Source organism: Cicer arietinum, chromosome 1 (genome assembly GCF_000331145.2).
Source record: "Cicer arietinum cultivar CDC Frontier isolate Library 1 chromosome 1, Cicar.CDCFrontier_v2.0, whole genome shotgun sequence".
Classification (NCBI taxonomy): Eukaryota; Viridiplantae; Streptophyta; class Magnoliopsida; order Fabales; family Fabaceae; genus Cicer; species Cicer arietinum.
Genome location: NC_021160.2, coordinates 6,324,851 through 6,336,580, shown reverse-complemented (window position 1 = coordinate 6,336,580; position 11,730 = coordinate 6,324,851). Strand labels below are relative to the sequence as shown.

At 33.3% G+C, this 11,730-nt stretch overlaps 1 protein-coding gene across 1 annotated transcript; it reads left to right on the top strand.

Moving 5' to 3' along the window:
• Nucleotides 1-1,382: 1,382 nt before the first annotated feature.
• Nucleotides 1,383-7,502, top strand: LOC101515146 (uncharacterized). Its single transcript, XM_004486281.4, has 6 exons — nt 1,383-2,317; nt 4,709-4,803; nt 4,906-5,022; nt 5,150-5,965; nt 6,137-6,353; nt 6,459-7,502. The coding sequence occupies exons 1-6, from the start codon at nt 2,032-2,034 to the stop codon at nt 7,043-7,045; spliced, it is 2,118 nt and encodes a 705-aa protein (XP_004486338.1). The 5' UTR covers nt 1,383-2,031; the 3' UTR covers nt 7,046-7,502.
• The last annotated feature ends 4,228 nt before the right edge of the window (nt 7,503-11,730 follow it).

The window sequence follows — 11,730 nt, the reverse complement described above, 5'->3', positions numbered from 1 at the left end:
CAATTTAACGTTGTTGGGCTATTCTATATATCCTGTGGATGGAAATGAAATGCAGGTGTTGTTTGACAATAACACTATATACTATACCAAACAATACACCAACCTTATGTCACTCATTCCTTATCTTCTCGTGGCTTAAATGTTGGATAAAAGGGACTCAATTGCATGAACCACTGCTCTAGCGGGCCCCAATTAACATTGTAGTGTGTCGTTTTATGATTGGTGTGCAAATATGTATAAAAATTAGGTATAGCAAGTACTTTGAAATATAACTTCATTTTTAACGTGCATGATAATATACTTATGATTTTTTTTTTAAATCTCAAATTTATGTTTTACAAAATACATCTGAATCCTCTTCTTTTCATTTTTCAATAATAGGATAAATTATGTTAAGAGATAAGCACATACTTGTCTTTTTTTTTTTTTATTAAACATGCTTGTCTTTCTTTATATGATTATTAAAACTAAAAAATAATTATAATTCTCTTTTTTATATATGATTGCCAATCACCCTCATTAATTCTATACATTATTGGAGTTTAATAATTTTCTTTTACAGATATTATCTACTCATGATAATCGAAGTTTAATAATGTATTTATCATCTAATAATTGTCGTAAGATTTAGTGTTGGTTTCATTGTATAATAAATTTTTACATTTCTTTGATTTTTTACCGTAAAATAAAAAATCTAATATATAATATTTACATTATCGTGGTTTGATTTAATATGTAGTATCTGTATTGCCGTAATTTTTTCATGCACTTTTATTGAAATCAAACCCAAGTCTAAATATACACTAAAACAAATTTTCACATTCAAACAAAAATTACTTTGATTTTGTAACTTTTGTAAAATTACAAAATATAACATTTGAATGCAAGTTTAAAGCCTCTAAATCACACAACCAAACACATGTTATACATTGTTTAGATAACACCAAACACATGCTAAATGTTTATTGAGTTTTGCGGAATTTATTTTCCATTAAAGTAAGCATTGGGCATGTTTGGGATTATATAACTAGAGTTTAGTTAAAATGCTTGACTTCGAGAAGGTCAACAAAATCTGGTGAAAAAAAAAAGTTACACGTCAACAAAACGACGTCGTAGAGAAATCTTTCAAAAAAAAAAACGAATTGCCAGTATAATTCAGTACCATGGTACCCTACAGTGATAGACACCATACGCCGGTACAGTCTCAGAAACATGATTTCATATATCAAGATAAAAAAAGAGGAATCACAACGGTTAAACAGAATCATGAGAACGACACGTGTCAATAATACACGTGTATGTGCAGCACCGGAATATCCCTCTTAAATAAAATGAAATTCCATTATTACCCTCTGGGTTCTGACACTTCTTCCTCCACACGGCAAAAAAAGAAGAACTCAGACTCACTAACAAAACAAACAAGAACAAAAACAATACCAAAAAAAAAAACAGAAACATGTTTCTCTTTTGAGGTTTTTGTTAGTCGTCGCTCTCACTCTCATCAGCAACCCTTTTCGTCTCTTATAAAAGGGATTCAACCGTTTACTCTTAACTTTTTTTTTCTGCCCAAAAAACCTTTCTTTTTCTCTCTCTAACCCTTTTTCTTGAACCCCACTTCATAAAACCTGGGTTTTGTTTCTTAACAAACAATAACCTAACGACGTAGAACGATGAATGTAGCTTTAAACTTTCTTTGTTTTTTCCGCTGAGGCCATTCTTTGACTTCACTTCTAGTTTTTATACCATGTTCTCAATTCTTGACGACCCTTTCTTTTCTCTCTCTTTAATCTTGATCCCCTTTTACCCATTTCATTAAGACTTATAAAAATCGATTTTTTTCATCTGGGCTGTTGTCGGTTTGGTGGGTCTTCAATGGTTTGAGTTTGGGAACGGTGTTTTTTTATAGGGTTTTTCCTTGACCAATTTGGGGTTGGTTTAGGAACAACCCATCATTGTCATTTTTGTTGTTGTCTTCGTTTAATGTGGTAGAGTAGAGTGGTTGTTGTTGTTGTGGTGGTGGTGGATTGAAGAATGTCTAGTGACGAGGTTGATCCTGTTTTTGTGTCGTGGGAGGAGAAAGTGATATGTCAAGAACGTGGGAACCGAGTGATTCATTTCTACTTGAAACATGTGTCTGGGATTTCTGTGCTTTCTGTTGTTGGAACTGAGAGGAGTGTGAGACACATGATGTATGTTGTTCCTCAGCAATTTTTGCAGGCATATGGATCCACCACCAGTGCTTTTAAATGGAGGGCAAGGAGGGAGGTTGTTGACTGGCTCAACCATTTGGTTTCTAGGAATCAATCACACCATGCTGGTAATTTTGTTTGATTCTAATGCAATTTGATTTTGATGATTTTGTTTGTCAAGACGTTTTGTTTGTGTATGCATGTGCAAGTTCTGAATTATGTTTACTGTATGAATGGTTTTTGTGCTCTTGAGATTTTTTGTTTGGAAGGTTATTATTATTTTCTATATACCCGAGTTCATGTGCACCTGCTGTATGCTACCTGACTTCTTCATTATCAACCACATTATGTACTTCTTCCAACGAGTTATCCTTCAAAGAATTCGGTCATGTCCATGCTGTATTAATTGTATATGTATTTGTTGGCTACAAAAGATGTTTCCATGATCACTTTCATTGTTGATCCATGCAAAGGCTTTCAATTGTGATAGCGGTTGTGATTACGTAACGGTTATTGATATTGTAGAAAATTGTGAACCAATGTGGTATATGTAGTTGTGGTACCGGTATCGATGCAGTTGCGAAGACCTTAAAAGCCTGTACCTTGCAATTGCGGTTACGGACTACAATTTAAAACCACTGTCTATGTTATTAGGACTTAATGAGGTTTTACGTAGGTTGCCAAGTGTTCTCTATCTTACTCAACATAAAGTTTCGGCTTTGATTGTTGTTTCTATTGTTGTTGATTCATGATCGCGAAGTTGAAAGTTGTATTCTGTACATCTTATTTGTAGAATGTTGTGTTTGAATATTCATATTTACGACTCACAATGAGGGTTAAAAAGATTTCGAAACTGTGAGCCTTTTGATTATTTGTTGACTGAATTGGTTTATTTTTCAAATAGAATAGCTATCATACTAAATGTTTTTTTTTTTTTTATGTTCCATGAGCACAATCATATGATATTTATATTCTATATTTTTAAATTTAAATATTTGGTATCATGGATGATTAATAATCACCATTTTAGTATCCATAGTTGTTGTTGTATTCATGGTAGTGAAACAAATGCGAGAGCAATCGTGATTGGTTTGGTTTTTTTATACTAGTTTATGGCATGTTGTTTTGTTAATGTAATTTATGAAACCATGGATTATTTTAACAGTCAAATATTAATTATTTTTTCCTTTCTTGGGAGCTTGATAAGTGTTGTCAAGTAGCCGCTATAGCGGTGCTGTACCATAGCGGAATTTGAGCAAACCGCTATTTTCCGCGATCCGCAATTTACAAGACTAGCCTGATTTATGAGGTATTCTAACTGAATACATCACGACATTGCATCAAGTTGTACTCATAGTTGGAAACGGCATAGTTTAGAAATGTAATCGGCCCTTGTGACTAAAACAATTTATGTAGATTGACAGGAAAATCAAGTTATAGCTTATATCACATCTTTACCAGCTGCCACTGCAAGGCAGAACAGGCAGAAAAAAACAATAAGAATTAAGATTAAGAATGAGGAAGATTGTGGTAATAATAAGAGAACTAGGGTTTTAGGGTTGAGGAATTACTCAAAATATATCATACAATGACTGAATCCAAGTCATACAGACTATTTATTCTAGGTTTATTAAGCCCAGCCCAAACAATAATAGTCCATCTTTAACTTTGGCAGCACGTCAATGAAATATTGCTTGTTTGTAACGTGACGTAATACCTTTTCCTCGGCTGTTTCAAAGTCCACTGACGCACTACTATAAAGCCGTTCAGAAAACGCATTACATTGTGAAATTTCACAAGCTTGTGCTTCTTCGATATCGTCGAGGCTTTCGCTGCGTACAGTAAAGGATACATATTGGTGGGGGAGAGATGTGTTTCGATGTCAGGCGTTTTCTGGAAGAGGAAATGGGTACTGTTCATTTTGTTGATTAACTTCCTTCTCTTTCCATCTTTGCCAGACTTTGTGATTTCTTTGATCTGTTATAATGTTTAAGATCTGTGTTCTGAATTTATATCTGGGGATCTGTTGATTTTATTTTATTCCATTTTTTATTTACAATCAATGTATTAGACATGGTTGAATCGGTATTCTGCTGATCAATTTACTTTTGGAGATTTAAACCTAATAATTTTCTTTCTTATTATGTTTTCTCCCAAGTCTTGAGTCTTGATCCACGGTAAGGTTGCTGCATTGGGATTGCGGTAGTTGTAAAATTAGTCTCATAACATCGATTGCCTGTTATTTTCTTCTTTTTATTTGGATGCAAGTTTGACTTAATTTGATATGGTATCCTTTGATCAATTGGCAAATAATTATTTATTGTCTGGAGGAGTTAAGTGTGTCTAAATAAAATGTTGGAGGCTCTTTTAATGCATATCTCCTTCTGATATTTATGGATACTATTATTTTTTGCCGTGCCTTTGTTTTGCCACAACATGGTCTATTAATCCTCTTTGAACCGCTTTTATTCTTGTTATGGGAAGAAAAAAATTCTGAGCAACCTCAAATTTTTTGACAGGTGCGGAGCTGGATGATTCAGCTCAAGCTGCAGGATCTATCGATATATTAGCAGATGGAATCAATGCTAATAAAAAGAAATTACTTGATAAAATGGTATAGAAAAATGATGTCTAATTAAATCCATCTCTCATTAGTTCCCTTTGTATCTTCGTATGACATGATTAGTTCGCCGTGTCTGTCTTTCCTGTATTGCAGATTTCTAGGAAACTGAGGTTTCAAAGTTCCGATATTGAATGGTCAGGCCTAGCTTGGTTTTGTGCTAAACAGCTAAAGCACTACTCAGGGTTTTACAGGAACGGGACAACCATATATGTAAGAAGACTATTTTTATGTCGTTCCATTCCATCTTAGTTATTTCGCTCCATTCTTTGTTTCATTGATTTTTCCTGGGTGAAGGGGGTAATCTTATGATTCTGAAATGTTTATTTCTAATTTATAGGTTCATTCATTTGTGTACATTATGTCTGAAGAGGAAAATCACTATCTTGGTTACTTGGAAGACATGTATGAAGACAAAAAGAAACAAAAAAGGGTGAAGGTGCGTTGGTTTCACCGTGGTGAGGAAGTTAAGAATGTGATGCCAGAGCTGGAACTTCAAGAGGGTGAGGTTTTCATCACACATAATGTTCAGGTGATTAGTGCTGAGTGTGTCAACGGTCCTGCAACAGTTATGACTCCTAAGCATTACGAGAAATACCAAGCTGATGTGTCAAACACCTCCTTATCTGAGATTCATATATGCTATAGGCAGCTTAAGAATAATAAGCTTAAACCCTTCGCACTTACTAAGTTGCGCGGTTATAGTAACCAGTCTATACTTTCTAGTTTGGATAGCCCTACTCTTTCGAAAAGAAAGGCGAACTGTCCAAAATTGCACGCAGAAGATGATGAGAACTTCACTCAAGATGATCCTTTGAGGTCCAGCAATAAGAGGAATAGAAGTTCTATAGACTATCCGGCACCTGATAAAGGTTCTTCTGGTCTGCAAAACTCTTCTCCTACAAATGAGATGTCAAAAGGTGAACCAAAATACCCAAGTCTAAAACTTAAACTGTCGAGAAAAACAATGGGTATTAAGGTTATTGGACCTAAGCCTCAACTGCCTTTTAAAGTCAATGAAAAGATAGAGTTTCTCTGTCAAGATAGTGGCATTCGAGGATGCTGGTTTAGGTGTAAAATCTTGAGTATGACTCAGAAACAGCTGAAGGTTCAGTATGATGATCTGATGGACGCAGATGACGAGGAGAAACTTGAGGTATGTAATGCCTTATATTTCTTCTATCTATTGGGTTTGCGATTTTCTATACAAGTACACATAATTATTATGGTGATTTTTTGGGCTTAGATGTCCAAACATCTCAGTAATTGAGCCCTACTGAAGCTAAGGAGAGAATACAGTTCTCAACCCTGTTATTGACTTGTGTAGGAATGGATCCCTGCGTCCAGAGTGGCAGCTCCTGACAAACTGGGTATGCGATGTTTAGGCCGCTTAACTGTACGACCACGCCCTCCTGAATTTGCTAAAGTTCATACTTTTGAGATTGGAGCAGCAGTGGATGCTTGGTGCGGTGATGGATGGTGGGAAGGTGTTATAACTGCTGTTGATGTTTCCGAAACTGGAACCTTGCAGGTTTATTCCCCCGGTACGATTCAAATTACTTAATTTTTTTAGTTTTGCTTTTTGCTATGGTTGGTGAATCATTTTTTTCTTTGGGTAAGGCATCTCATGGTAATGTTATTCTCTTTAGGTGAAGAGAAGTTTCTATTGGTTGAAAAGAACGACATTCGGATTTCCCGAGATTGGATTGATGACAGGTGGCTTGATATATTGGGAAAGCCTGACATTTGCAGCTTTTTATCTTCAAATGCCGATTCTCGCACCAAGTTGGCAGCTAACTCTGCAGTGGTGGATGGATCTATGAATGGCGGTTCTGCAATAACTGAAAGCAAAGTGTCGCCAATTGCCAAAGCTGATGTTGCTGAAAAGGTTGAGCCAGAATCATCTGGTTTGGAAGCACTTAATGCTGGTATGAAGAGAATGACTTTATGGAAACCGCCTCTCCACGCCATTCATGAAGACGAGGATAACGACAACTCTGGTGGTCGCTGTGATGGTAATACTGACAATGTAGACGATGAAATCAAACCACTCCATGCCATTGATAAAGACAGGGATCGTAACTCTGGTAGTAGCAGTGATGAGGGAACTGAGAACAATGGCAATGATGTGGACAACACTGGAGGAGATGGCAGCGAGGAAAAGTTGGCGATGGAGGAAAATTTTGGTTGTTCTGAACCAAAACTTGATGCAGCAGGAGCAATACAAGTTACATGAATATATAGTTGAAGGTGGATTTATGGTGTATATAATAATGAAATGAAACTTCAGGGTAGCAGCAATATATATATATATTAATGCAGAGAGAGGATAATGGTCTTTAAGGTTCTTACTCTAGGTAATTGTAGTGTATAGCTTATGTTTTTGGGTTGAGAGTCTTTGATAAGATGAACAATCTTTAAGGGTTATATATTTTAGGGTCCTTGTTTAGTTCATGTGGGTTGTTAGATGCTGCACAATTGCACATATATCCGCTGAAACTTGAAACTGCATGCATATCAATGAGTTTTTAGACCAAGGGTAAAGTTTGTAATTTGAGATTTTAAGTAGTTTTTACCTTTGATTATGAACCATATTAGATTTTATCTTGAAAAATTTGCAGAATGTGTATGCACCTATTCATATGGTTGGCTGTATGTAACCATATTAATGATCGAAAAATGTCGTTCTATCATTGTTGCTTGAGAATAATGTTGTGTTTTGAACTGCAGTGTGGTCTCCATCAACTAACTGGTGGTGGGATTGATGTAATGACTTGGAGTTTCAATATAAGGGTGCTACTTTTTATTGTCCTGGTCATTTAACATCCTTTCATGTTTTTGAAAGTGTGCATGCATCTGAATCACACAAATTGTCTAAACATACACATTTGGACATGTACATGTAAAGTTTGGTGATTTTTCTGGATGCATACTTTCAAAGGCAGATGATGGACCTATATACTAATGAATTTACTGGAAGATCTAATTCAGAAATGGTTTTTTACACGTTTTGAATAAACATCGGAGGTGGATGAACAACCATCACTTTCGTATTAACATTGATATTAACATTGAAAATTTGATAAGTTCACATATAATCGATGATCTTAACTCTTAAGCACATTGTAAGAAGTATTTAGCATATTAGAGCATGCATACCCAATGCAGCTTTAGGCCGACTCAGAAAATCAGCATTATGCATATTATAATGAAAAGTCATTACGATGAACCTACGTAATTTCATAATCTTATTTTTATTTCTACTTATAATAAAAAAATAGAGTTGGATTAAAATAATTTTTAACTAGATGTAAATAAAATGGACTGAAGTATGTTTTTTTCCGTCTATTAGCAAATTTTGATTTTTGTCAAGTGACTAAAAGCACGTGAATTTGGTCGCTATGAAGATTGTTTGTTGTAATGTGAGAGGAAGGAAGTGAGGTTGTTGATTAAGGATAAGAAGCATGATATTTTCTGTATTCAAGAAACAAAAATGGAAATGGTGGATCCATTTTTCTATTCTAAGCTTTGAGGTTCTGTGAATGTGGATTTTTCTTTTAAACCTTTAGTAGGGCTTTTTGGATGTGTTCTTAATTTATGGTATACTAATACTATCGAGGTGGAATTTTCAGCATGTTTTTAAACCATGTGCTTGCTATAGGTGGATGGTGTATGTCCTCTAGATAATTTTCACTCTTACAAAATGTTTATGCTCCTTCTGATAGTAACGATAGTAATAGTAAACAGTTATTGTGGAACCACTTCATTGATAAAGTTCAGAGTCCTCAATGTTTTTTATAGTGTGTATTTGTAGTGATTTTAATTATGTTTGAAATTCAAAAGAAATAATCGGTACAAAAGAGTTTATTATGTCAAAAAGATATTCCAAATTTTATTGAGACATTGGATGTTATTGATCTACCGTTACATGGTAGAAGATTCACTTGGTCGAGTCTGAATGAACTATCAATAAACAAGTTGGATCGTTTTTTATTATCTCAAAAGTGGATGTTAAAATGATCATATTGTAGACAAATGACCTTGAAAATGTTTTCTTGATCATTGTGCTATCATGCTTAATATAGAAGAGATAATTAGGCCCTTAGACTGTTTCGTATGCTCAAATATTGGGCGGATATTGTTAGTTATCGTGATTTTGTGAAGGAATATTGGAATATTCATCATATTGAAGGGTGAGGAGGTTATGTTTTGAAGGAAAACAATTAAGTTAATTAAGTTTAAATATGTTTTTGGTCTTTACAGTTATAACCTTTTTTGATTTTGGTCCTCGTAAGTTTTTTTATTTGTTTCACATTCCTGCAAATATAGTTCCATTTTAAAAAGGTTATTTCATCCAACTTCCGTTACAAAAACTGTAACAACCGTTAAACCTAAATATAATTAAACCATCATTTTTAATCTAAAATTAACCCCAAATGTTTTATGTTTCTTCCTCAAAAAATCTAAAATTAACTTTAAATGTTTCATCTTTCTTCTTCCTAATTTTCATTATTCTTCCCTAAAAAACTACACTTATGTAAATTAGAGTTATGGTTCTAAATACAATATTAGTACAAAAATGTGATGTTTGTTTCTTTTTTCGAGTGATTCACTTCAATTTTCTTTGCATCGATGGATGAAAAAAGTGAAATTGAAGCTAGTGATAGGGAATTGATTCATAACGATGAACCAATTGTTTGCGCTATCGACAAATTAAATTTCGATTCATCAATTATTAGATCCAATTATTTCTCAATTCTGATTAATATTCCCAATTTGATTTCTAGTAGTTCTAATTTCACCAAGTATTTGGTCCCTGAATTGAAAAATTCGGTCAACCAAGAAATCTACAAAGCGGGTTTCATCTTGAAACTATTATTATAGAAGGTAAGAACTAAAAAAATGTTAAACCAACAATTTCAAAAGAAACCATTTTGAAGTTGTTAATTTTATGTTTTTTTAGGAAAGAAGAATGAAACATTTAGGGTTAATTTTAAATTAAAAAATATTATCATTTAATTATATTAGAGATTTATTTTTAGATTAAAAAAATTACATTTTAATTATATTTAGGTTTAACGATGTTATAGTTTTTGCAACGGAAGATTGATGGAAAGATTATTTTAAAATGAAATTATATTTACAGAGATATAAACTAAATAAAAAAACTTACGAGGAACAAAGTCAAATAAAAATGTAATTGCAAAGATTAAATACATGTTTAAACCAATTAATTAAATAAAGGCTTAACGCTTGGCATAGTCAACATAGTAGAAATAATGATGGTGAGATCAATTAAAAAGATCAATTAGTTGAACTTGATCTGAAGACGGAGTGTGGTGAGATGGATCACTCTAATGTTGAAGCTGATAGGAATTTATCTTTGAAGTTGTGTTCTCTATCAAAAATCAATGGGAGTATTTAATGGCAGAAGCGTGGGAATTTGGGGTTGGATCACTCTAAGTAGTGATTCAAATGAATTTTCAGTTGACAAATCAAGAGATAGACTTTTAAAACTTTTTTAAAATTAATCTCAAGAGTAGAAAATTCCTTTAAATAAAGATTACATAAGTACAAAATTTCACTTGAAGAGTTCATATGTTTACCTTTTGAAACATGGAAGAGACATATTACCAAATCATATCTCTCTTGAAGCATACTTTAACATTGATTGTCAAAGTGAAATTACTGCATCTCTACATAGTACACACGAGCACAAAATGGAATGTGATGCTAGCCATTTTATGAAGGTTGTGGTAATCAGAATTATTTGGAGAATGTGCTCTTCATCTATTTATAGATAATGAACCGCTAAAATCCTAAGACTCCTATTTTATGTCCAAACCACAATATGTCCTAAGAAAATTATATTTAATTAATTTCTTTTAATTAAATACAAGTTATTGATTAAATTAAATCATTTTTAATTAAATTAATTGTCAACTCTCAGTTATTTAATCAAATCATATTCAATTAATTAACATCTAATTAAATCAAATCTTATTTAATTTAATCGTTTGTTTCGCTCTTAGTACTTTTTGGTGTGAGGTTCTCACTAAAATAGTAATAATATTAAATGTTATATATAGTTTATAAACTATGACTAGTATCTAGCAATGCATCATTGCTACTTAAATTATGAGAAGATTGGTGATATGATTCAAACATTACTGCGACCATTATTTACTGTAGAGTAATTGTCATTTTGTCTAAATGTCTAATTGAACGCAAGTCACAATATGTGTCATCCTTATAATGTACAATTCTTTAATTCTCGATCCCATAGTAGACACGTAAAACCAACCGACATAATATTACATATTGATCCATTTTGGCATGACCATGCATTTTCACGGTCTCACTCTATCGAGTGGCCCAAGACATAACTTATGTAGGAGGGAAGAATCCTATCTACATCCCTCAATATGATTTTTTGTAGGCCAAATAACCACCTTTGTGATGGTCGTGTTACAGACAACCTTCGATGGCCTTAAAGTCTACAACTCTGCATGTCAACGGGACGGATCGGGTGCGGATTTTGCCTCCCCCACCCCCACACTCGACTAATCGGGGATATCCGCACTCGTCTCTATTTTTTAGCACATCTGAAATTTAGACACTCATCCCAGCCTGCAACAGGGTTCAAAATTTCCCGTTCACACCAACACTCATTCATGTATATAAAATTATAACTATTATAATTAATATAATAAAATAATTATTATTAGACAATAATAAAATTAAAAAATATTTTCTATAGAGATGGGATTATAATTTTTATTATTTAAAAAAAAAAATGTAATATATACAATATATATATATATATATATATATATAATTTAAAAATTACAATAATATTACTAGCGGGGAGAGTTCAGGGTGGATATCAAAACTCTCAAACTCGTCCCTGCCCCTGAATTT